General features: G+C 32.3%; 1 protein-coding gene across 1 annotated transcript in view; it reads left to right on the forward strand.

The window, feature by feature from the left end:
• The window catches only part of LOC129231556 (solute carrier family 22 member 13-like), a 123293-nt gene that overhangs the window by 51090 nt on the left and 44367 nt on the right, over positions 1–27836 (forward strand). The window contains exon 4 of the mRNA XM_054865909.1: positions 9502–9628. Coding sequence (XP_054721884.1) covers positions 9502–9628 — 127 coding nt within the window. The remainder of the gene's footprint in view (positions 1–9501; positions 9629–27836) is intronic.

Genomic DNA, 27836 nt, shown 5'->3' on the forward strand with positions numbered 1-27836 from the left:
ATAATGTAATATTACTGGTATTTTTCACCCTTTATATTTTTAATCAATATAGAATGCCTACATATTCAAAATTGTTCATGAAAATGTACATTAAATTAAATAAGTCTTAAATATTAGCAGTCATTTTTAAAATGTTACGTTAGTCACATGCAAACTGTTACGTTAGTCACAGCTCAAATCTTACGTTAGTCACACTAATTATTTTACATCTACTGATACTAAAATAAATATTTCGCACTTTTTAAGTAGATGTGACACAGATGTAAGAAAATAAAAAGTGCTGTTTTTTTCAATCATCTGGTTTAGTTTTTAAGCAGAAAAGAGTACATTTTCGTGACTAACGTAACGTAAATATGTTCAATGAAATCACCAAACTAATTAACATACTATCTTATAATGTATGCAAAAAGAACAGTCAGTTCTATTGGGCCAACATCTAATCATTTAGAATAAACATAGTTCTTTTTAAAATTTGCAAAAAGTTTTACATTACACAAGAAAACGTAGACGCATGTTTTTTGCACATGCTAAGCCTTTTCTACAATCTCGCACGTTCAGAGCCAGAAGAAAAACACCGAAAGAAATTTTTGCAAACTGTTACTGGATTTATGTACTAGAAAGTATGCTGAATGAAATGATAGGTCACAATTAAGGCTTTGTGGAAAAAAAAAATCCAAGGTTGAGGTTGACATTTCTATGGAATGACCCGGTTCAACTTTGGGTTGAACCGCACTAGATCTACGGACTCTCGTTGGTGAGATAAATAGGGCTCGACCGATGGCATTTTTTGGCCGATGGGCCGATGCCGATTGTTGGCCGATTGTTCAAAGATGGCCGATGGCCGATAGTTTTCCTCCAAATGGCCGATTGCCGATGGCCGATGCCGTTGGCCGATGGCAAAAAAAAAAAAAAAAAAAAAAAAAATACAAAGATTAATTTGAATTCTGATATTTTTATTTCAAATTATGTTTTTCGCAATCACGAGTTGCGACAGGACCCTACTTATTGGAGTTATTGTTTCCAGAAACTGCTCCTGACCCCCCAAACTGCCCTTCTCCTGGGCGGTTACGGGTGTACAGTTGTGTGTGTGTGTGTGTAGGCGCGCATGCATATGTAGGCTTGTGTGTGCGTAGACCTGTGCACACACGTAGGCGTGTATGTCTCTCTGTGTGTAGGGGCTTGTGCATGTGTAGACTCGTGTGTGCATAGACTTGTGTATGCACATAGGCGTGTGTGTGTGTGTGAGCGTGTGTAGGACATGGACGCCACTGACCAGGAAAAGCGGATTTCGGGGAACATTGCTCAGGACCGGAGGAGCCGCGCCTGCAGAGGACGGTGGGCGGGAGTGCGGCAGAGGGAAGCGGGGGGGGGGGGGACAAAATCAGCCTAACGTCAAGGACAGTCTAATAAGAACAATAAGCAATCGTGATTGCTCAAAAAAATCTGATATAAATAAATTGATAAGATTGTCAGGGATTTGAAGGATCATTTAAACAAGTATAAGAAATATGCAAAATGACATTTCTTAGTCAAAATAAATAATCGCTAAATATTTAAGAAATGCTTGAAACGACGAGGGTAGGTTTGGGGGGACACCCTCTGATTTTGGAGTAACTCACAACATTAAACTTCGGCCCCAACTTCAGTCTCATTTTTTTCTTCATTTCTACCACCAACGCCTCGAAAGAGTTTCTGAATCTACTTCAGCACTTCTGAAGAAAAAATTCAAAAGTGCGTTTGATTTCCGAATTATGTCACCATTCAAAACGTCTTTAATCAATTTCTTACATTAAGCCCTTCAGACCTGGTGTCCGGTATACCGGACATACTTTTAAACAGCTGCTAATCATTTAATAATTGATTTAATTAGTTGTTTTTTTTTGTAGTTGACTCTTTACATTCTACTTATTATAATTTTAAGTAATTTTTCGTTTTGGGGTTGACAAAACTGACATATAAGGATTGAGAGACAGAGAGTGACTCATTTTTCCAACAATGGATTTCCATTTGAAAAGCGAGGTTTTTTCCTGATTTTTTTAAAAATATACAATCTTTAATTAATAGTTTCAAACGCTTATATTATGTTTTATAATTGTTTGTAGAACATTTTATAATGAAGTTTGTTAGGTATTTTATCGTTTTTGTATATGAAATATTGATTTCAAAAATATAAGTCAGGAATATTGGACGTGCCATAACTCTTTTAATTTTTCTCCTACAAACTCAAAATTTTGTCAATAAGATACCCTTTACCATAGTACACTGTGTACGAAATATCAACATTTGAAATCAAAGCTTGAAAAAAAATATCTCTAATTTTAAGAAAGGTGTTAGTTTTAAATAACTAAGAAGTACAACCTAGAGTTTAATTTCAGAAACTGAGGGAGTAGGAGGAGGGGCACGCAAGTGTTCTCGGAAATACAAAAAATATTCATAAAAATAGAGTTCAAAACAATCATAAACATTGAGCAGAAAAATCCTTTTAAAACTTGCACCCGAGTTTGTTTTGACGTGCAGTGGCGGATTTAAAAAATAGCAAATGTTGCAATTGCGCGAGAGGCCCATAACCATAGGGGCACCGTAGGAGTTACAAAAATGCTTATGATAAATGTTTTACAACTTCTGTGATAGAAAAATAGGGCCCCAAAATGTATTTCGACGGGCCCCAAACTTGTAGCTCCGTCGAAGCGATACAGAAAAGACTGCATTACTGTGATTCATATTACAAATTTCGAAAAATTAAAAATTACCGTCGGTTTAACGGGAGTCTAACAAAATGAAACTAAACCGGTTTCGCCATCTCTTATTTTTTCCATGGCCTCCAATTCGGCAATACATCACCAAATGATCGTCAGTCTGAGACGCTATATTAATTTTCCATTGAAATAAGTAATTAATAGCCACAAAAAAATGAGTAAATAGGCTTTTTAGAACACCCGATCGAAAACAAAAAGTGAAGAGCACAACTGGAACGTACGCACATCCCATATGCGAAAATTTAGCCTTCTGCAGCTTACCATTTTTGAGTTATGACTTATGAGAGATACATACGTACATCCAGCCGCAAGAAACAACTCAATAATTAACTTGTTTGGTACCTGAATGCAGTATTAAAAACTCTTTCAGGGGTGATTAAAATAGAAATTCATACTGAAATTTAAGTAAACAATTTTATATGAAAACAATAACTCCCTTTACTTTGTATTAAAAAGTAAAACAACAAAGGTCCTTTAAAAAAAAAAAAAAACATCGGCCAATTCCATCGGCTTTTCGATGTTTTTTAAGGCCGATGGGCCGATGTTTCCTGCAAGTTAGCATCGGCCGCCGATGCCAATGCCGATGGCTGAATTGTTGGACCATCGGCGCCGATGCATCGGTCGAGTCCTAGAGATAAATTTATTTTATCTACCAGTTTGTTGGCACTCTCAGCTTCAACGAGATGACATTCTACCTTCAGCTTGGTTAATCCCTATTCCAGATATAACAAAGACGAAACTGAAGTATCTGGATGGGATGACCGGGTTGTCAGTACATTACATCTACACAAATAGGGGCTTTAAAATATTCTTAGACAGTAGGAAAAAACTGACCCAAAATTTTTGAAAAATTCTCTTGTATCTATTCGATTCATTTACTCATAAAACTGGATTAGGGAGAACTTTATAAAAGGAGTTATTGGGAAAACGAGCGAAAGAATAGTTTTTACGAAAACATATTTTGATGTTTAAGAAATCTTTTAAGTAAATACAAAAGCAAAAAAACTAGTTCCAATTGGAAATTTTATAATTCAAAATTAAATCATAAGATTAAATTCTATTTATGATCGTCAATTGTCTGTACTTCATTTGTATTCTTATTCATAACTGTAATTATTTTCCTACTATATATTTACTTATTTAAATGGTTACTTATTTCAATCGTCAACTCAATCAACGTCAACTATCAAAGTCGTGAGAGAATCACGACTTTCTAGTTGCGTGTTGAGCACTTTTTGCACTGGTGAAGTGGATCCATTGTTGGCTTGAATAATCTATTTTCAGTATTTTCTTGAAAATTTGCGAACTCAGCTTCTTAAAGATCATTTTTTCTGGAGTTATAATAAGTTATTACAATAAAATATTTTTTTAGGAATTGTTTTTATTACCTATTTTTTCATTAGAAAACTAAATGATCTTACTTGTTTTTGCCAAAATGGATCTTCAATCAATATTTTAAAAATTATCTTTTTGACCTTACAATACGTGTCTGTAATGAAATATGTTTATCAGTAAATATGTTTCATAACATATTTCTTTATTAGAAAATTAAACAATCTTGCTTGTTCTTATTCAGAATTGCTATTTACTCAACTTCTTAATGGTCATTTTTGCGAAGCTGCAGTAAGTGACTTTGAAAAAAGACTTTTTTATCAAAGATTTTTTGATTAACTATGATGTCATTAAAGAGTTAAACCATCTTGGTGTTTTTGCTCAAAATGACTTTATACCCATTTTTTTTTTTTTTTAAGTGACTATACTCTAAAATATTTTTTTAGAAACATTTTTTCATAACCTTTTATTTCATTAGAAAGGGAAATTATCTTCCTTGTTTTTGCTCAAATTAGCTTTTTTCTCAATTTGTAAAAGATCGTTCTTATGACGGTATAATAATTTACTGCCACAAAATATTAGGATTTTTTTTCCGATGATCAATTGTTTCGTTACAAAGTTAAATTACCTTGTTTGTTTTTTTTATAACAGCTTTTTATTTAATTCCTTAAAAGGTCATTTCACGACGTTGCTCTAAATGACTCTAGTAAAATATTTTTCTATAAACAATTATTTTCTTAGTAAGGATCACCTTGTTGGTTTTTGCTGAAAATGGCTTTTTACTTAACTTTTAACGACGTTATAATAAATGTTTGTAATAAAATATTTGTTTCAGGAAACTTTCTACGGGAAACTATGTCATCAGAAAGATTGATGAAAGATAGATTGAAAGATATCTTGCTTGTTCTTGCTCAAAACGTCTTTTTTATTTTATTTCCTAAAGATTATATTTTTACGATGTGAATATATATATATATATATATATATATATATATATATATATAATTTCTTCATTAGAAGGGTAAAGTATCTTGCTTGCTTTGTGACAAAATGACATTTTACTTTACTTCTTAAAGTTCACTTTTACGACGTTACAAGTGAACTATTTATAATGCATTTTCAAAAGCTTTAAACAAGACAGGATCTAAGGCTCTCTCGGAACCAAAATGTAGGATAGGTCTGTTTGTCTTACCCTAACTGAAATGAAAATGACATAAAATATTTCTGTAAACTGTTTTTTCATTAGAAAGGTCAGGTATCTTTCTTGCGTTTTGCCAAAATTGCATTTTACTCAACTTCTTAAAGATCATTTTTACGACGTTACAACTGACTGCCATACTATTTTCGAATGTTTTAAACTAAGGCTCTCTCTTGGAACCAAAATGTAAGATAGGTATGTTTGTCTTACCCTGACCGAAGTGAAAACGATTTAAAATATTTCTATAAAATAGTATTTCATTGGAAAGGTTAGGTATCTTTCTTGTGTTTTGACAAAATGACATTTTACTCAACTTCTTAAAGGTCATTTTTACAACGTTGCAACTGACTACCATACTATTTTCAAATGCTTTAAACGAAGGCTCTCTCTTGGAACCAAAATGTAGGATAGGTCTACCTGTTCTACCTTGACCGAAGTGAAAGCGACCCTCCCTCTCAATGTGTTCGCAGCTATAGCCGAGAGGGATTGATCGCTTTATAAACACATGTCTTCGGTAACCCAAGAATCTACTCGGTTGCATTAAAGAACATCCATCATATCGAGAATGACATTTATGAGACTATTCTCCCCCATCATTGTACATCCCACTTTAGAAGCCAAGAGGACGAAATTGCTCGCCAAGTTCCGTGAGGAGGTAGAATCTCCATTTCAAATAACAGCACGCAATGTTACGACTATTCAAAACTTTTTTTTTCCATGTGCTCACCAAGTAATCAATCTTTGAGTACAAAGAGATTCTCCTGAACTTTGTAACAATATAACGCAACGTGCTAATCTTCATTTTCAATAAGTAAAAGCGTTGGAATTTCGTAAGCAAGTCGTGACTAACATTATCAGGTGGTTTGTGAAAAACAGGAAACCAACTGCATATTTCGTTTAAGATTTTGTTCAATATCAAGTATGAAGTGTAGTGCTGTTTTGTCAGTTTAGTTTTGCTCTTATAATTATCAATGTACACATTTCTGTAAACACTAAATTTTAATTCGTATCTTATCATTAATGTTTCATCGGAGATCAGTTCTTTAGTACACTCAAACCTGTTGGGTGACGGTTCCCCCCAACGATGGCTTCCTCCAAACGGTGGATAGGGACAGCATAAAAACAAATCCCTTCGTTTCGAATAGTATTTCGTTCGTTTTGAAAAGAATTTCGTCAATTGAGTACCAATCTGAATGAAACTTTCATATAGCACGAGAAAAAAAAATCGCACAAAAACAGATTTGTTTGTATTTGATAGTTGTAACTTTATCTCTTCAGTTAAGCTTCTATAATTTTAAAAGCTTCTGCGGCTTTATTTCTGAATATTCGAGTTCGAAAAATCCATTCAAAATAACAGCATTTAATGTTACAACTAATCGTTCTTTTTTTCTTCGTTTTACATGAGCTCTCAATAGTAAGTAGGTAATTTACCTTCGAGTAAAAAGAGATTCTCCTGAGCTCTGTAACAATATAACGCTACATGCTAAACTACATTTTGAATAAATGAAAGTGTTGGAATTTCATAAGTTAGTCATGACAAGCATCGTCGGTTGATTTGTGGAAAACTACGTACATTAGGAAAGATTGCATTATTCATCTAAAATATTATATAATACTTAGTAGGAAGATATTGTTTAGAGCAGATAAAGTATTCTTTATGTGACTTAATGTACAGGTTTCTGTAAACACTAAGTTGAAATTCGTAGCATATTAAAATCTTTCATTGGATGTTTAATATTAACTCTCTGCTTTTAGTTTCTGAATCATAACAGCATTATTTTTTTTAATTTTGAGTTTGAAAAATAAATTATTTTAGTAGCGTTGATTCTCCAAGGAAGATAAAAATGTATCAGTTCCTTTAACTTTGTTTTGCGAACTTTGATTTACATTACATTCGGATTACATTTCATTTCAGATGTTAAAATTACCACTACTATTTAGTTCATCAAATTTCACATCATTCGAGAAAATGATGTGACCATTTGGTGAACTTCTTTTTTCCTTCAGAGTGTTACTTTTCTCAATATGCAGTTGACTAAAACGACAGATTAAAATTAGCGGAAGTAAAATAAGTTTTGTTCCTTTTATTAAAAAAACATTTTAAAATTGAAAACTGTCTGGTCGAAAGTTCTCTCCCTACATGTTTAATATTTGCGGATACAACTTCTGCTCATTACCTCATCTGATTTTCATATCTAAATCATTTTAGTTGAGATCAAGTTTGAGTCTTTAGACAAAGTATTAGTTTCATTTTATGCAAAAAAGGCAGCCAAAATCTTTATTTTTTTTTCTCTTTTAACATATTAGTTTGCTTATCAGCTAGTATGAGGGGGATAATTTATTTACAATAGCTCTTCTTAATGTGCACAGTTAGCAAGATTGCGTGAAAAGTAGCTAATTGGGCTACTTTTGGCCGCGGGTTACGACATAAAATTTGATAGATGACTAATCTTTGAGAGACTTGAAATTTTGGCAAAAACTACCCTTTATGTTCTGGATGGCTCAAAACATCATGTTTTTAGGACAAAAAGATGCTTAAAAGCAATACGCACTGCAATCATGAGAAAAGAAATTGGGTTTAAAATAGATACAGTATTTAAAACTGCTTCAAGATCTCTTGTTTCGTAATCAGCAATACAAATGAAGCTTAAGAGACCAATGAATGGGATATATTTGAAATCTTCGTTGATGTGGACTGGGAAAAAATGAAATATAATTTGAATACTGAGGAAAATGTAAATAAGTGTGAATCCTTTTTCTATGAAAAGATTGAGCAAGTTTTTCGTGAAAGGTCTGCTTGTGCAAATTCTGATGAAGATAATAAAGAAGAATCTTTACTACCTCTCACCAAATTAGCAAGTATCATATTTTGAAATATTTTACTGCAGTAGCTGGAAAATTTCGGGAACGAGGATAATTCGATTTGTGCTCACAAACTAAATGACGGTTTAAGATGCGATAAAAAAATGTAAGCTTTAAAAAATAACTTTTCCGGAATATCTTAATAAAATTTATTACCTGTGAAGATATTTTAACGTAGTACTAATAATTAACTTTATTTAAACTGTAAGTGTTACAGTCAATCTATTATACATTATTCCTGAAAAACTAAATGAATATCATTCTTAAGAAGGCTGGGAAAGGAACTTCCAATAACTCGGAACTACCAGTCGGTAGTTCCGACTAGAAACTTTTTCCGTTCTTGAAACTTTTAGACGATTTTTAGGACTTCGAGCTATCGAGAGTTGGTTTCACGCTACAGTGCTACCGTGGGCAGGTAAACGGCAGTATCTCCAGAAATGAATTTTCGAGATATTTGGCGAAATGTGTGTTGGATTCGATACTAACAATAGGGAAATGTTGGAACTAGACGTTTTCTTCGTGTCTTTTTTTCAGCGGAAACCAAATAAGCATAAGCAAACTTGTACTATGCCTATTTTGCTAACGTACAATAGAAAACAAGAGTGCAAAAAAATTTAAAAAATGCAGTTACTACCCTTTACCTGCCCATGGCAGAGTATGTAATTACATTTTTTTAACAAAATCTAACGCAAATTAATTATTTTTGTTTACTGAGCATAAAGGAAAACTGAAAAATATTTGCAGTACTGCATGTATTTCAGAGGAAATATCCTATAGTTATCAAACAAAGAGATTTTAATGAACTTCTAGAAAATGCATTGCCTTACCCAAATAAAGTTGAATTAATTTCAGTAGGGATAAAACGACTAAAGTTCATTTTAAGAAACCACCGGTTTTCGGCTGTGGAAGCTTTGAAACGTGCGTCCGTATTTTCGCCGTTCCAGTTTAATTTCATATAAACTTTGATATTTCCTTTACATGACTTCAAGAAGTCATGTAAGTCATGTACTGATACCAACTAGTTTGGAGTACATGACTTCAAGAAGTCATGTACTCCAAACTATTTGGTATCAAAGTTCATGAAAACTCATCTAGCGGATCATAACCGAAACTCAGATTTACAGAGGTACAGACATAAAGGCAAGAAGTTGTTGTACAGAATAATTAACTTTTATTTTTTTTCAAACAATGTAAGAAACTGTTGAAGTTAAAATAATTTTATTAACATAATTTTGTTTAAAATGAATTTCAAGTTTGAAATATAAGGGCATAAAAAATATTTTTAGTCCAATTTAAGAATAGCAATAAGAAAGTGACGTGAAAAAAACTTAACACTCTATCTCCTTGTTACAGGTGGGTTCCCGAATCAGCGAGTTGGCTGATGACAAAAGGCCAAGTAGCAAAAGCCGCAGATCTGCTTCAAAAAGTAGCTCAAGTCAATGGCAAGAACCTCAGTTCACAATATTTTTATGAAAGACTGGTAAGTGTTTTTTCTTTTTCTTATTTCTCTTAGATGATCAATTCTAGTCTTCTTCAACAACTTCCAAATGTCGACTAGACTGCTTTATCTAAAATAACTATTCAACGACATTGCTCAGTTATTTTAAACTTTTTTTTTCTTTTGTGTGGCATAATAAAAAAATACTTTATGTCTAAAGAGTCAAGTTTATCTCCCACGATCTTGTTAGACAGCGGTTTAATTAAACGCGAGACTTGAATTCGAAGGAGAGATTTTTTAAAAATTTTATTTGCAAGTCCACAGTAGAACGTGTCATGGTGTGGCCTGTCGCATTCTTACAAGTTTAACTATGCATGTTATTTTTCTATGAAAAATTTGGTCTAGACACCGAGAAAGAGGATTTCGCCAGTGACAATCTAGATATATATAGGAGATGATGCTTGTTTGTGCCCGGTACCCAGGAGGCCCCATAGCATCTACTGCCATGAAATGTTTAACAAAATTCAAACGCATCCCGGAGGTCTGCACTTTCGAGCCCTTTTTGTGTCTAAATTTCGATTTAGTTTTCTTTAAATACATTTTTTAGTGAAAATTTCATATTTCATCGAATAAGAAGCAAACAAATCCCTCACCTACAATAATCTTCTCACCCACACATTGTATATAATTAGAAATAACTTTTTTTTTTTTCTGCATTAGAAACAGTTTATTCCATTTCTCTCAAGGATATATCAGTGCTTCTAATTTAGCTAACCGTCAAGGCTTAACTCGATTCACATTACTTTCACATTATGCAGGAAATGCAGAAATTTGATTAACCGAGGACGAACGTGTTTGAATATAAGTAGGGTATACCGGGGCACGTTTACGCAGTGCCTTTTTTTCAAAACGATTTATAACTGGACAGCCAACAGTCATAACAGATTGATGCTGCTCTCTAGCACATGTTCGCATAAGTTTTTGAGCATCAGTCGAGCTTCGGTCAAGCATGCAGAAAGAATAATCTGTTTTCTACCAAGTTGAGTAAATATTGTGTTGAACTTTTTGAAGCTTATTGTGAATAAATAATATTTAGTTAAGAAAAAACAAATATATTAAAATTAGCAGAATTTATCCTTTTTTAAGAATTGTATTTGTATGAGCTGAAATGTAATTAAGTTTTTTTGCACGTTAAAAATAAATCTAAACTTGGTGACGGGGCAAGTTTACACGTTGACGTCTGAGTACCTTTACGCACGTTCTTAATATGTTTTACTTCTAAACGAGCCCGGGCGCTTTTTTTCGCTCCGAACTGTCTCGAAAATGTTTAGTATTTTCAGGATGTTTAGTTTTGAAAATCAACATTTAATTTTTAATTAAGTTACAAATTTGTACCTTATAGCTTACAACCACGTAGTGCTGTCTTCATGCCCGTTCAGCCCTTATTTTATACATTATTCTGTCTGAAATAAATTTGCTTTATTTTATCGATGGTAAGTCATTATGTTCAAAACACTAACAAAACCACTTTAGGTGTCAACATAAATATGCGTAAACGTGCCCCGTTTCCGGGGCAAGTTTACGCAAAAATATTTTTTTTAACGGTTAAAAACAAAAACTGAGCAACAACTGAATATATCAATTTTAACTCCATTAACTGCTTCATAAAAACGCCATGTCTAAATTTTCCTAAGTTTAAACATAAAATTTAGAAAATTCATTTGGAAAAAATACGCGTAACCACGTAAACGTGCCCCGGTCAACTCTACCTGTTGCCTTTTTGTTTTGCATACTGCGCATTTTATTCAATAACAGCTACGATTTCTTCTTCTTCTTTTTTTTTTTTTTTTTTTGGCAGGCGCCGAAATTTGTAAACGATTTTCAAAATTCTCGAGTGATATTTTTTTTTTCCTTTTCTCAAACGACAGTTTTTAGCATTTTTTCTTTATACTTTTTTTAATATTCTGAAAAAGTTGTCATTATTGTTGTAGTACGTTATTTATTTTTTTTCAAACTTTTTTTTTGTATTTGCTTCAGGTTAAATTACATATACACATTTTGATTGAATAGAAACTGATTTTTTGTTGTTGTTGTATTTGCAATGAATCGTTTAATTCAAACCTATTAATTCTTTTTGAGGGCAGGGAGGAGGTTAAAATATTCATATTATACTAATTGAATTGAGTATTTGAGTTAAATTCTTTTTTGTAGGGAGGACTGGCGAACGTGATTTTTCAATTGTTCTAGGTTTAATGTGTTTTTTTATTACGTATACTCTATACAGGGAAGGGAAGAGAGCGGGAATTTTGTTCAATCGTTTTCGTTAAAAATATCTGATCTCTAATTGCACTTCGCTTCACTCGCTGAGTTACGATAGCGTGATCGTTTGGCAAATTAGGTGATAAACAAGAGAGTTAGTCGATCTTTTTACTATTCAAAGCAACAGTTAACGTAGTTTTTGTCTTTGGGTCTTTGGTTCTACTGTCTTTTGTTTTATTCACCTACTTGCTTTTCGATTAATTTCCTCTTACCTATAAATCAAAGTAACGTTTATGAAAAAGTAAAACAAATTGCCTTCTGCTCGAATGAAATATAATCAACACTATTAAGCCACAAATTGTGCAAATATTTCATACGTTCGTTTCGAAATTGTCAAGAGCTGTGAGTTTCAGGTTACAAGATTTTAATGTGCGATAAGTGTTTTTTTTTTTTTCTTTTCTTATTGTGTTTTTTTTTTTAAATTTTTATATATTTTTCCCCCTGCACCTTGTATAATACAACTTGAGCGAAACAGAAAATGAGTGTAATTTAAGGTTTGAATTCAGGAAAAATTTGATAATTTTCCGAAAAAAATTTTTCTCCACTTTCAGATTGACTATCCGAACATTCAACAATTTTGTACACAAGTTTTCATCCATTACTTTTTCAAAAATAAGCTACATATTTTGTTTGTTAAAACGATGGTCGCCCAAAATGACGTCATTTAGTTTCCTCACAACAATGATTTTGCCCACGCACATTTTAGAAAAATATGGAGTCGTGAACTATGAACTCCGTTCAAAATTGGTTGAGTGGAAATAACTGAATTACTCGGTCGTAGTAATTTTATGATGCGATATGGGGTCAATTTGTAAGTGTTTCATTTCTTTAGACAAGAACACTTACGAATTATCTTATTAAGTGATTCTTTTCAAGTGCTCATAAAATTAATTTTACTGCTTGAAAAATATTTTGATGATAGCTGTTTCATGTTTCGCAAAAACAGAGATAAATTTAAGAGTAAAAATATTCCATTAGGGCACTCTATGTCGCTGATAACAATAGAAAATATTGCATCTTTTCTGAAAATCAAATTGAAGGAATTTATTTTTATTAAAAAAGGATGTTTTATTATGTTCGTAAGTTTAAGTAAATACCGTTTATTTATCATATTTTAAGGGGTTACTACAAATGATTAATTTGTTTTCGAAAAGCTATATATCCAAATATATTGCACATACAACAATGAGGATTATATGGAAGTAACCGCAAACTAATCATGAATTTGAATTAGTTTAACTGGTTGTGATACCAGTGTAGTATTTTGAATATGGCGAAAATCAGATCAGTGTAATGCACTAATACGTGATGTTCTTTTGTTCTTACAGTGCCTTTTGAGCACATTAATGAAGTTCTTTATGCACCCCTCCCCCCACAACCAAATGCGTAGAAGAACTCAAGGATAGCATACATGCGGCAATGTTTACTTTACCAGGACGACATTTAGACGCTACCAGTAACACATACGCGATAAAAATAAACAAAACTGCTTTTTGTGTCTTCTACTAATTTAAAATGTTAGGTCTCTCGTATTGCCTCCTGGTCATCACAATTCCGAATCTTGATGAGTTTGGTTATTTTCATATATTCCTCATTGTTGTACCACATTGCAATGCTTTTGGGTTGGCAACGTGTCCCCGTTTCACCTGCAAGACCTCTCTTTTCGCAACCGTTAGACCCAGATGCATACTTCTAATTGCAAAAATGGTCAAAATAAAGTGCTGAGTTAAGATATTAAAAGTTTGAGTCCGCTGCAGAGAATTGAAAAACATTTCCTGTTTCAAATAGCTTTAAGTTCAGGGGCAGACATCAACATTGCAAAGAAACGTATTGTAAGACAAACCTAAAACTTTCCCCCAAATGTAAATTTTAGACGTGTTATCTGTCCAAATAAACTGCTTTTTTTATTGAAGCCAACTGTCAATAATTGGAAAATGTCTCCTGTTTCATTTATGTGTGCTTTCTGTGGAGCGCAAGAGTTCAACATGACAAACATATCGTAAGACAAACCTTAAACCATTTTCAAATACGAAATTTTAAACGTCTTATCTTTACCTCCAAAAAACCGGCATTTTTTATTGAAGCATGAGTTATTTTTATAGAATTGAAAAATGTGTCTCATGCTTCAAATAACTTTCTGTGGAGCGCAAGAATTCAACATGATAAACATATGCTAAGACAAACCTTAAACCTCTTCCGAAATGTAAATTTTAAAGGTGTTATCTATCCCAAAAAAACCGGCATTTTTTATTGATGCATGAGTCAACTGCGGAGAATTGAAAAATGTCTTCTGTTTCAAATAGCTTTCTGTGGTGCGTAAGAGTTCAACCCTTTTCTGTGTAGTCAGTTGTCATGTTATTGGCCAAAGCCTCCCGCCTCATAATGGAAGCCATTACAGATTGAGTCGTCATCTTTGATCTCATGCTTCGATGCCGAGCAATAGATTTAGATAACTGCGAAGGAGCATTCTCGTGATTTATGATCCGTATATTAAACTTTTTACTCGGCTAGAATTTTTATAGATGTATTCCCGAGATTGTCGGATGAAATAATCATATTTATTAGGGCGTCTTTAATCCGGGACAACATACAGTGGGAAGAAAAAACCACCAGCATGGGGATGTTTGTTTCTGAATTGTATTCACATTATGCATCACGTACTCCCTGGAATGAATAAATGAATTTCGATAAATTGTTTTGATTTTGAACTCGCATCTTTCTATAGTGTAGCTTCAGGGGATTTTACAGGCTCCATGCAGAGTTGCAAATGCTTATTACAAGCATAAAAGAGGAAATAAGGCAATGAGGAATTAAAATTTAAAATTTTTGTCAGATATAGATTCAGAGAATTGTTTCTTGTTTTATGTTCATCTAAAAAAAAAGAAAATTTTATGTTAATATTTTTCATAATTTGGGCGCTAACAAAATAAATTTTGTTTGAGAACAGCATCAGAAGAACTATACCAGCAGAGAGATGTATCCTTTAGTTCAAGTTTTCATAAATTGAGAGCTAACAAAATTAATTTTACTAGATAACAGCTTTAGCAGAAGTTAACCAGCAGAGATATTATTATTATTATTATTAGTTTTTTTTCCTTGGATTGAAGAAGATTAGTTTAGTCCACGAAGAATATACCAGCAGAAATATCATTGTTATTATTATTTTTGGATTCACGAGAATTAGTCTATAAATAATAAACCAGTAGCGATATTATTATTTCTTGGATTCACCAGAGTTAGTCTGAGAAGACCTGCTTCTTTCATCGTGGATACTTTACGGGTCATCGTGATCAACTTGGCGAGGTAGTTCATTGTTGATAATTTGCTATTAGTTTATAAACCCTAACTTCAACTCCATTGAGATGTGCTTTCATGTAACAGTCAGATTAATTTAATTTCATGTAGAGTTGTGGAAGCAACTCTGCGCTTTCTCTAATATATGTCTGCTCTAAGTCAATAAGTCAATAACATAGAAAGTTCTGTAGGTTTTTTTTTCTTTTTCTTTTTTAAGAATGAGGTTTTTGATGCTGTATTTAAAATAAATTAAAGTTTTATTTTCCCACACCTTCATTCAGTAATAATAAAAACTAATACAATTTTCTGCGAACATTTGATTTATTAACTTGGTAATTATGACAATAAAAATAATTTAATTTGCAAATACAAATAGCCAAATATTTTCTGTGTGAGAGGATTGGAAATTTGTATAAAAATGTGTGTAGTCACGGTAGTTTTTTTTTTTATTTTTTAGCAGTGACTGAAAATTATCATACCGATAAATTATGCTTATCATTCTTGATTTGGTTATAATCGAAAAAAACTTCTTTTCTTTCTTTAGTTGAAAATTTCTTATGATATTGAAGGAAAATTGAGGGTTATAATCGGTACAAATTCTTGCTATATGGTAGATATTTTTGAGGTCGATGAAAACTGCCCCGAGAATAAAGGCATAATCTAATTACTTAAATTTTTTTATCATAAATAGGTCTCATGCGCTTTGAAAATTTACTTTATCGCTAGCAGCTGCACGTTTCAAACTACACGAATTTTCACGCATGATGTAACCAAATTGCATAGCACCTTAAGCATACTTATCAACATTATTTTTTTAAATAAATATTTGTTCACACTACATTTATTTTTAAATTCTAGAAGGTGTTGGAGTGAAATCTAATGCTTTGGAAATTTTATAAGCTGTACAGGCATTCTCTATATGTCGACTTGCTTCAATGAAGTGTTTGACACATGAAAGAAAAAGAAAAAATGCCTAGCAACTACCAGACCGAAAATATCTTAATTACAATCCTCAGAAGTACATCTTGAGTATTTTTGACATTTCTGAAGTGTCAGCTTGGGAATATGAAACATCATCGTCGATTTTATCTATCGCGTAAGATTTTAGCCGAATCTTACTTGTAATAAGAGATAGAATTTCCGTGCTTTGGCAGTGATGGAACTTCAGTGCAAGTATTTGCACTCATTAGTATCGCTAATTCAAAGTGAAGGAGATCTTTTAACTAGCAGGCTAATCATCAGAATACCTTTTCTGAGTAAAATGTGCACTCAGATTATCTTCCTGTCTATTAAAATGTGCACTCAGATTATCTTCCTGTCGATTAAAATGTTCACTCAGATTATCTTGTCGTCCTTTTCTGTCGAGTATGTTGTCAAATGTCGCAAAAAGTCCAATTTCTGACAATTCTGAGCGATTTATCAGTATCTGCATCTCCACCAAACAGAATTCATCTGAAACGTTCTCACATTGAGATGTCAGAGTACTTTGGATTCCAAAGTCATCAGTTTTTGCCTTTCTGCATTTTGACGCGTTCTGAGAGATCATCCGTTAAAACTTTGCGAAACGCTAATGGTCTTGGACTGGGAACTGTGTTTTCTAACAAGAATTAGCTTTTAATAAAAATGGATAACTGACTTAAAATATGTATGGAGATACAATTAACACATTCAGTACTCGAAGACATGGTGAAAATTATGTCTTCTTGACCTTGAGTGAACGTCCAGGATGCTCTTTGTTGCGTGACGAATTAGTCAAGCATTAAAAACGGTTGAGACCGGTATGTAATTACTTAACTTCGGTTGCTATCAATTGGATGCATGTAATTTGGCGAAAATTGACTTTGAAACGATATTTAGGTATGACTTTTTCTGCATGGAAGATCTAAACTATTAGTACGACTTATACAAAGAATTATATGTCATTATAAAAATTTGTTCAAAATTACTGATTTTAAGTCCTTATAATAAGTAAGACCGTTTATTTGGAAAAAAAACGTTTAAATAAACTGGATAATGAGCGATACCCATTTCTAGCGTTATTTTAGCAGTAATATTCACAGTGACGATTTTTTATCCAACCATTAAACAATTACGCTTTTTTTACGAAAGATATCAACCCATTTTACAAAGTCGCCTACTTCTACTTGATTAAATATTATTTTAAAAGTTATTAATTATCAGTTGTTTTAAATGTCAACTAAAAGGGAATTATTATGCAGTTAATAAATATATCGTCTGCAGGAGAGAAAGTGATGTGAGCTTTAAAATTTATATGTTTAATTTTGGAATGAGCATCCATTACGAGCATGTGACTGAATTTATTTCACATCACCACTAATATTTGCCGATGTCGACTTATGAATAAAATTATATTCCCAAGTTAACCAAAGTCCACAGCACTTAGTTTGCAATCGGGTTAAATAATTTGATAATATTTAAAAGCGATTTGTAACATTTTTCTTCGTAAAATATATACATTTCAAGTAATTAACTTATATCTTCCTCTGAACTCACTTGCAGTGGATTACTTCGGAAAAATGCGTCATTTTTATTGCTTCAATATTATTAACGTCTGTATTAATATTTTCCTATACACAACATTGACTTCTTCACTACTATGGCCATTTTTGCTTGGCATAAATTTTATTTATTTTCATTATGACGAATACTCATTCAAATATTTTTATTATAATAAAATGATTTTACTGCAATCATATCACTTGTTATTGGGTGTATAACAAATTTCTTAAGTACTTTAGTGACGCGTGTAATCAGAACCGCATTATTAGATAAAGAACAATGCATGCGGAGGGCATAAAGCAGAAGCGGACTTAGACAAATAAAACAGACCCGATTTTCAACTCTTTTCTGTATTGCAGAAAAATTACCTTTTTTCTAACTTTCTCTAAAAACTCTCACAGTTTCAAAAATATTAATCCATTTTATGCTTTGAAAATTTCTATGCATTAAGAAATACATTGAAGCCGGTGCTTGTTTATTCACAAAAAAAGGGTAATATTGGATAACAAAAATATCGTTTAAATCATCTTTTCAAATCAAGAAAGCCCTTTCGGTTAGTAAGGATCTCTATCCTTTACAATTTGGAATCATCTTTTGAAATCAAGAAATCTCTTTTGGTTAGTAAGGATCTCTATCCTTTACAATTTTGAATCATCTGTTGAAATCAAGAAATGCCTCTTGGTTAGTCAAGATCTCTATCCTTTACAATTTTGAAGACTTTATTTTCAAAGCCAAACAAAATATTTAGTCTTCCTAAGTTAAAGCAAATACTCGTTTCAGTGCGATAAAAATATCTTGCAGTAAATATGTATTTTAATTTTTGACGAAGCACACTCAGGTGACTGCAGTGTGACCCTTATGTGAAAGTCGAATGACGGTCTCGAAACGTCATTGTAAAGTCATGAACATGTTGCAGTGACTTCGAATGTTCGCCCTCAACGACGTCATACAGCGACAATGCAGTGACGTTTCCATACTGTTTCAAATTGGTGCAGTCTCTTCAGAGTAAAGTTAGATGAGATATGTCTCAAATGTGTCAGAGCGTGATTCCAGTGGAATATCATGTTCTGTCACTTTGTGACTTTAGACATTGTGATACTCAGTGACGTTCGTGTTACTTTGCCGTGATATGTTGTGCTATATCAGGACTGGTTTCTTCTAAATCTAATTCTGAATTATCAAAAACCTACTGTATCATTGAGAAGAGAAAAAGTGGAGGGAGTGAAGACTTTCATTCGTGAAGCAAAGACCCCAAGTTACGTGATCGATTTTAAAGCAAAACTTTGGCAGAAATCAGGTTTCTTTCGCTAGTTTCACGCAAAACGTGTGAACCATTCGTCGTTGTTGAGTCACATGACTTAATATCTTTGCCTCAGCTTTTGCTAAGCGAAGGACCAGCTCCCTCCATTTTTTTCCCTTCCTGCTCGAAATACCGTATAACTGAAGCTGCACACTGAATAAAGGTAGAGCTCACTAACCAAACGGAAGTGAAGCTTAAATCAGACATGTAATAGAGAACGTATATGATTGCTTCTAAGTCTCCAATGTAAAATGGATTTACGTTTCATTGTCACGTGGTACCACGTCGTGCTTTTGAATGTAGTTAGATTGCTATTTTTTTTTATCGTGATATAATTTATACAATGCTTGTTAACATGATTAAACACATAAAAACAATGATCGCTAATGAATTATTACGCTAATTATCTGAAAGGTGACAATAAAGTAACACCTTCACATGACTTTTTTTTTATGTAAAAGGGAACTATCTTTCTACTGGTATAATGCTAGCTATGAGAAGTGAATTTGAAATCTTCCCGATTTTCACTACGCATTCGCTGACGGTCTTACATTTTATTCGCTAAGAGCGAAAGCTCGTGCAGTGAAATTGTGTTGCGTAAATTTACGCTTGAGTTTACATACAGCTTTACGGTGCAAGTAGGAATAGTACCGAGCTTCGATTTGGAGTGCATTCAACTGCCATGAAGTTTGCAGTGAATAAATATATTTAAAGAGTATTTTTATCTATTAAATGACCGTAGGATAAATCACAAATCTTAATATTCACGGATCAGAAGTGAAACTGCATAACACAATGTGAGCACTAAACCGTCGACTTGAGATGATTTGAAGGCATAAAATAATTTATTTTGGTTACGATATTTTCAATTTAAAATAATTTTTCAACAAATAATAGCGTGCGGAAAATAGATATGATTATTACTGGACTAACTCCTTGCTATTATTTTCTTTTTCTTATTATAACTTTGGCATCATTTATCTAACTTTTATTGTACAGGGGTTTTATCAAAGGAGAAGAAATTAAAATGGGAACACCAAAAATGATTATTTCTGAAGTCTTTTCGCGATACAATTTTTTTCAACGCATTTTCAAATCAAATATAATTTGTTTAGAAAATTCAGATTTTATTGAGATGCAACTTCATTTTTCTTAATAGCTATTTTTCAGAACTACTTCTGACAATGCATATTTCATTTTTTCATTCTTTTTTTTTAGTCTTAGGTATCGGGCAGGCGGCGTAAAAAACGCAATTTTTAACTGAAATTTTAAAACAATTTTAATTAAAAATCGTGTAGCAGTTTCCCTTCGTGCATAAACAACAAATGAGAGAAATAGCGTATTAAAATCACACATTACAGTGAAACTAAAGACACTTGTTTTGAGGTCAACAAAGAATCCCTTTATCAACGCAAAATTTATGACCTTTTGGACTTCTTGCATTCCAAAGCTCACAACTTTTCAAATTAATTAAGGGATTTCTTGTAAATCCTAAACGACATATTGACATATTTATGGGTAGTAAGTTGTGCGCTCATGACTTTGAATTTCCCATTTATCACATACATGCGCTTTGTGTTATAAGTAACTTTTTCTTACAGTCTCCGTGATTTTGAGGTTTTTCTTTCCTCGTGTAACTTCTTATTTTTTCATTATTTGAAAAAGGAGCTTTATATTTTCGAAAACATGGGTCCTGAAAAGTTTTATTTTATGAAAAAATAATGCTAAAAGTTGTCTGTTAGCTAAATTATTTTGAGAAAGAGAATCTTTTCATTAAGTAGTATATTTGGGGGTTAGAGCTAATAAACGAAAACATGTATTTGGTTTCTAACTTTTTTCTAACTATATTTTCCTAGCCTGTGGGTTACGAAGTTTTTATTATTTATTTATTTATTTATTTTTAGTTTTTTTTTTTTTTTTTTTTTTTTTTTGCTGGGACAAAATACTATTTCTGTTTTCAAAAATACCTGATTATTTCAAATCATAGTTCTTTTTTGTTTTTACAAAAGTTAATCTTCAAGATTGAATGATATAGTTTATCAATAGCTATTTCCTCTTTGACGTAATTAAACTAAAACATGTACTAAATAATTAGTTTTCTAAATTATTGTCTAAACTGAGGAGCTCCTAACCTGGGAGTCAAGAAGCTTTTTTACGCGGTCAAGACGTTATCTCTATTTTGAAAAAATCTCCAATGTTTCATTTTGTACTTTTTGTACGTTTCGGTCTTGCCTTTGTAAAACAAATATACCGATAATTTTTGAATCATTTTTGGTATTTTTTTTACTTTCGGTCCTAACCAACTCAGATCAGGGATAATCTTGTTATTAATTCTATAATTGCAAACAGCAGCAAAATTATAAAATCTCTGGAACCAAGGGAAAAATTTAGTCGTCAAACAAATTATTTCCCAGAGTTTACACAAAGATTCAGTGTAGCATGACATCTGATAGATCTTGTTCTGAAAGAACTAGTCGATAGTCGATAAGGTTTTTAAGATGCTTAGGGCGACGTGGGATCCAGAATTTGTCGGACATTGTATATAAGTGTCCCATATTTGACTAAATAGAGCGAAAACAAATGGATCCGATTTGGTCCTATGTTTGACTAAACAATATTTAACAATAAGTTACCGCCGTAAGCAAGATCTAATGCAGAACCATATACAGTATACGAGACAGCCCAGCTATCACGTCCAGAGACTGCAAAACGAAACGACAGTCTCCGCATGTGATAACCGGCCTGGATGTCTGATATACAGTGGCTCCCAAAAGTGGTCGTACACTTCGAAATTTTTTAGTAAAACCAAAATAACTCAAAACTGAATTGGAATATCAAGTCCAATATTTTTTCACATCATTCCTATGTCATTCTAAATACAACCCATTGGTTTCTTTCAAAATATTGACGGATCTTCTTTTTGAAATGGGGCAGAAAACGAAGAGACAGAGAAATAACACGCCACAAAAGTCATCGTACACTCAAATATTTTCGAATAAATTCATGATTAAAATTATCATACGCCGTTTTATTAATGTTTTTGCATTGTGTTGACCCTTATAAGTCATTTGGCTTTAATTTTTTGTTTATTTATTCCTTAATATTGTGCTTATTACTGTAAAATGGCTGGTATTCGTAAAAAACCGCAAACACCATTCAAAATTTAAATTTTTCCCCCACAATAGTGGTAAATTGGTTTGAAATGTCTCTAAATTAGTTAATTTATTTATTTGTATAGTAAAGTGCTTGATAAAATGCTTTAAAGAAAGGAATCGGACCGAAAACAAGGTAAGAAAAGGTCAACCGGCAAAATTGACAAAACGTGAGCGTAGATTTAAAGTTAAAAAAATTATGAAAAATACACATTTGAGTACTGTAAAAGTTTTTGCAGAGTTAAATGAAACATTCTACATTTAATTTTCACCTAAAATATTTAGCCAAGTTCTCTGATTAGCTGGATTAACCCCCTTGCGGTTGGACAGTCCCAGAATTTAAATGGACGAAATATCTCGTCATTAACTGCAAGGTGGTTAAATGGAACCTTTTCCCGCAGAAATTTTCTTGGTCGTGCGAAAAACAGAAAGCTTACGCTTTTCGTCGCAAAATCAATTATAAATAAGCTAAAAACGTTTTAGAATCACGTCTTACTTACAGATAAAAATGAATTCAACATTTTTGGTTAAATTGTTGCATAATTGTAAGTAGAAGAAAAAATTAGGAACTTAATCTTAAGAACTTAATTGGATCAGTTAATCAGGACAGTGGGGGTGTTTTAGTGTGAGGGTGCATATCAGCATCAGGACTTGGTAGTTTGTAATTTTTTGATGAAATAATGAATCATGCAGTTCCTCTAAATATTTTAAAAACCAATTTTGAACTCTTAGCCAAAAATTTGGTTATTGGAAGCAACTTTGTTTTTTTATCAAGATAACGATAAGAAGCACACGGTTTTCAACGTTTGCGTCTAGTGCCTCGAAAATTTTCCTAAAGTTTAGAAAATAGCCCCTCAATCTCCAGATTTGAACTTAATGTAACATATTTAGAGATATTTTTAGGCTAGATTACGAAAATACGGCTTTGAAACGGAAATAGAGCTGGAAACAGTAAGACTCGGAGTGTGGTTGAACACTTACTCAGAAATTACGCAAAAAAAAGAAAGAAAAATAATGAAATCTATTCCCAGACGTTTAAAAGGTGTTATTAATACTGTATGATGTTCTACATATTAATAACTTAATCAAAAGTTAGATTATTCAATAATATATAGACATTTTATAAAGTGTACGAAAACTTTTGTGAGATAAAATTTCCGGCACTTTTTGGTTTTTGATTTTTAAAAAATTAAGTTTTAATATTTTTTAAAAACTTTTCATGCAGTTTTATTAAAAATTGATCATAGATCCTATAATTAAATACCTATTCCGAAATATTAATTCTAACCAATGGATTGGGACCTATTTCGTTGAAAGTCGTAGGTGTACGAACACTTTTGGGAGCCACTGTATTGCATGTAAACCATATTTGACTAAACAGAGCGATAACAAATGAATCAGTTTTGCCCCTAGAGCTCTAAGTGGGTTTCTAACCACCAGGTTAGGATCAGAAAAGGTGCCATACTTATCAAAGACATATGTGTCCTGAATGGGTTTGGAACTCGGATTCCTGATACAGGAGCTTTCTACGGGAGTTTTTTTTTTTTTTTTTTTTTTTTTTTTTTAACTGTAATGAGTATCTTTTTTCTGATAACCGTAGCAATTTCGAGGACTAGATTCGCCTGCCATTCAATTCCTAGAGTACAGTTGATTATATTTTTTACTTGCTGCTTCTCAAAAAGGTATAAAATTTGAGTTTTTATTATTTATATTTAACACAAATGCAGGTAAAATAGAAAAGTACTTTACGTAAACGTACACCATTTATATTTATGTATGTAGGGGAACGTGGGGCAAAGTGAAAAAGCTGGACAAAGTGAAAAGGTGAAATATTTACTCTGCGTTCAGCGCCGCATATCTGGTAGTATTTTAGCAATATAGTTGCACATTAGTCTATTCCAGTCAGGAAAAAATACCGCCGAAGAATAAAGCATATGATAACACAGGCAATCTTCAAAAATTGATACTCTTACTATAATATTCGTTTTAAGTCTAAATTATTTTTGATATTATAAAATAATAAAGTTCCTGTTATTAAGATTTTAAATATTAATTGAGACCTTCTAATATGCGGTGCAATATTTATTTAGTTGACATTAAAGTTATTTGTATTTTAAATATTTGCTTAAGTAGTCGGTTAAATGCGGGGCAAAGTGGATGGGGCAAAGTGAAATAACTTATTTGGTTTACTCACTCACTCATTTACTAAAACCCATATGTATTAATTTAGTAATTAATTCATTTGCATTCCTTCAGTTAGTAACTAACTCATTTTTTATTTATAGTTTTTATTTTCTTATTCATTCACTCTTTAACTAACTCATTTTTTCACATATTAATTAATTAATTATTTCATTATTCGTTTATTATTTCATTTTGTTTTCATTTATTCATTCAAAATTTTACCTACAGATTTCTTTTATCAAAAATACTTTTCATAATCAAATAGAAAATATTTCATTAGAAAAATATTTCCTTTTTCCCTTTGCCATCCCCCCTCCCTCCAAAAAAGTGAAATTTTTCCACTTTTTTCTGAAGGCTCAAGATTGCTGCCAAAAATAAAAAAATAATGTTTTAATGAAAGTTTTATCAATGTTCTTTCTTTTTGTACTGTAATTTTCAAAGACAAATTTCCAATTTGTTTATTTTGAAAAAGCTCAGTCATCTTAGCCATTTAACTTTACCCCACATTCCCCTACATCCATCGAATACGAACATGTTCAACTGCTGTAAAACAGGAGCACGATGCGAATAAATTTAGGAGCTGCCAATTTTCTAATTAGCTTAGTCTAGCAAAAATAAAAATACCCAAAATCTTTTCGGCATGGTAAAGCATTTAGCATGAATTTTAATTAATACTTTTTCTTTGATTGTTTAAGCTCAACATCTTCGTAAAACACCTTGTTTCCTTTAAATATTTCATTTGCATTCCTTTTTGAATAAATTGACCGCCAAACTTCAATAACTCAGGGACACCAAGAGGTCAGGGGAAAAAACATCTTTGTGCCCTAGCATTAAATCTACATCCATTTCTTTTAATTTTCGTGCTGCCACCACGACGTGCAAATCACTTTTTAAACAATTGCCAGCTTTTTCTTGTTGGTTGCTCTCCAGTGGCACGTTAATGAGCCAAAAAGAGCTTCCAAGTCGTGATTAGGCTGTCGACCGAGGCAATTCAGCTTTTCTTGTGGACTCGGGGACTTTTCTTTCGAGCCGTCCATACGGATCTCGCCAAACCGCCAGTGGATAATTAAATTGGCGACGCATTGATAAATTGGATCGGGTATGGTGATAAAATATAAGTAGAAGCATCTTGAATTCAAGTCAGGGGGCAGTTATCTGTCTTTAAGGTTTATCAGCTATTCTTCAGGAAGACCACCCGGGGTTTTTCTTTTTGAAAAACAAAGCATTAGGACAGTATGGTGGACTTACCTTCCCTTAAAGTGTAATTATATTAGAGGCGATAGTATATGATGAACATTAAATGTTCAGGTCATTACGAGGCTTAATATTGGGAATCCAATTTGGTTTATTACAAGTGACTCAACATAGAAAAAGAAATAAGATACTATGATTAATTAGAAAACGGGGTACACCTAGAATGAGTTACGTGGTTTGTTACAATCGAATTACTTTTAGAGGGTTAATTTCGACCGCGTAAGAGACACAAATTTCTTTCATCAAAGATTAATTACGTCGGGTAAAGATAAGATAATGCGTATAAATAAATAAAGTGTATGCCTCAATATTTATTTCGAAAACTTTTGGAGTTGTCGTATCAAAATGTATTTATACAGGGAAATAATACTAGCTATCCGAAATTTCATCTTCATGAAGGTGTGGTAAAACCTAAACGTCATTTAAAATTACTTAATCAAGAAATAAATTAAGTGAAAGAAATTTAGAGCAGAAGTAACAATCGTAATTTATTTGTAACAAAACTACATTTATTGAAGAACAAAAAAATATACAAATTCTAATAAAAAATAAGTGGTTCTGGGTAGTAGAGAAAAGCCTAGCATCTTTCATAATTTGTTTATTTTTACTCATTCGGACATTTTACAGTGTTTCACAGTGAGTACTACACGGCACATAAAGCACAAGTCAGAATGGAATTTACATCACTAAGAGAAGGAAACAGAAACCAGGGAACCAGTGGAAATCGAACCTATCACCCCCCGCATACGAATCAAGTGTTTCCACTGCTCAAACTCACTTTTTTTTTCCCTTATCCAAAATCAAAATCGGATCGACTTCTATACTGTACAGAAATGTATTCAAAAATCAACAAAAGGGTTGCAGCAATTATGGCGATATTTTCTGTCGGAAAGAAAAACTAAACGGATGATTTAGCAGTGGGAAAGTTTTTATTATTTTAGTAAATCATATGAAGCAATGTATTACTTTTTATTATTTGCTCATTCCATTTGCACGAAAGGGGCATTTTCCCGTATGTATTTGCACTTTATTCCGGAAATTTGATTTTATTAAGCTACTTTACATGATATCTAATGATTTAAAGCTACAGAAGAAAAGAGCACTCTCTCTAGTTCAAAGTTATCAGAAGTTTGCTTAAACGGGTTGTTCTCCAGAAAACGTAACTTTTGAACGCAAATATTTTTCAATTTCGAAACCTTTTATTTTCCTTTTTTTCATTCTTATATGAAAGTGTTACCTACTAGAAGTAACCATAAACAATGGCCCAGTTAAGTTACAATTATTGTACTCATAAATTAAAAAAAATAAAAATAAAAAAATGCATTGTTCACGGAAATTAAAAAAGAAAAAGAATAAAACTTTTAACGTTTAAAAATCGAGGCCAATTTAATATCAAAGTAGTAATTTTGTTAATTGTGCAAACAATCAGCTATTTTAACTACCAGTGGGAATATAATATTAAGCTCTCTTAATTAAAGCACGGCTTAATTAGTAGTTTCAAATGTATGTTAAAAAATAGTATTTAGTAAATTTGAGGATATACTGGCAATTTGTAATTTTAGTAGAATGCTTATTATTGATGTATTTCCCCTCCATCATTTATTTTCACCTCAGAAATAATGACATTGATAAGGTCTGTCATGGAGGTGAGATTCATGGAGGTGAGGAATTTTCCATTAATATAAGCCTAATGGATACATTTTTCAGAGAAAAATTGCTTTTCTTCGTTGCTACAATCTGCACATGTTAAGCATATGAAAACATGTTCACTCCTTTTTTACATTAATTTACATCAAGAAATCCAAGTTCACGAAGGTGAGAAGTCAGAATAACCATACTGTTTTTAAAGCAAAATCTATCTTCTTGATTTCCAAAAAAAATCTCACAACTTCAACTATGACTGAAAAGAAACAAGGGGACTGGCTCCCTCGTATCATGGGAAATAAAATTTGATGTCGTTACTGCCACGTGTTAATGACGAATGACATTTTGTGTTTAGGTAACGGGGGTGAGAATTTATTGTGTGACATGACTAAATGTCTTACTAAAACGAACTAAAACACAATATCAAAAAAATAAATATACTTAAACAATTATTATTTGAGGCACTTGTGAAAGGAATAATCAATAAATAAGTATATACTTTTAATTTAACAAGTTGTTAAGCAACATAAACAGTCCCACAAGGTGTGTGACATGCCACGGAGGTGAGAATTCACATGTTGTG

Source organism: Uloborus diversus, chromosome 10, assembly GCF_026930045.1.
Source record: "Uloborus diversus isolate 005 chromosome 10, Udiv.v.3.1, whole genome shotgun sequence".
Lineage (NCBI taxonomy): Eukaryota > Metazoa > Arthropoda > Arachnida > Araneae > Uloboridae > Uloborus > Uloborus diversus.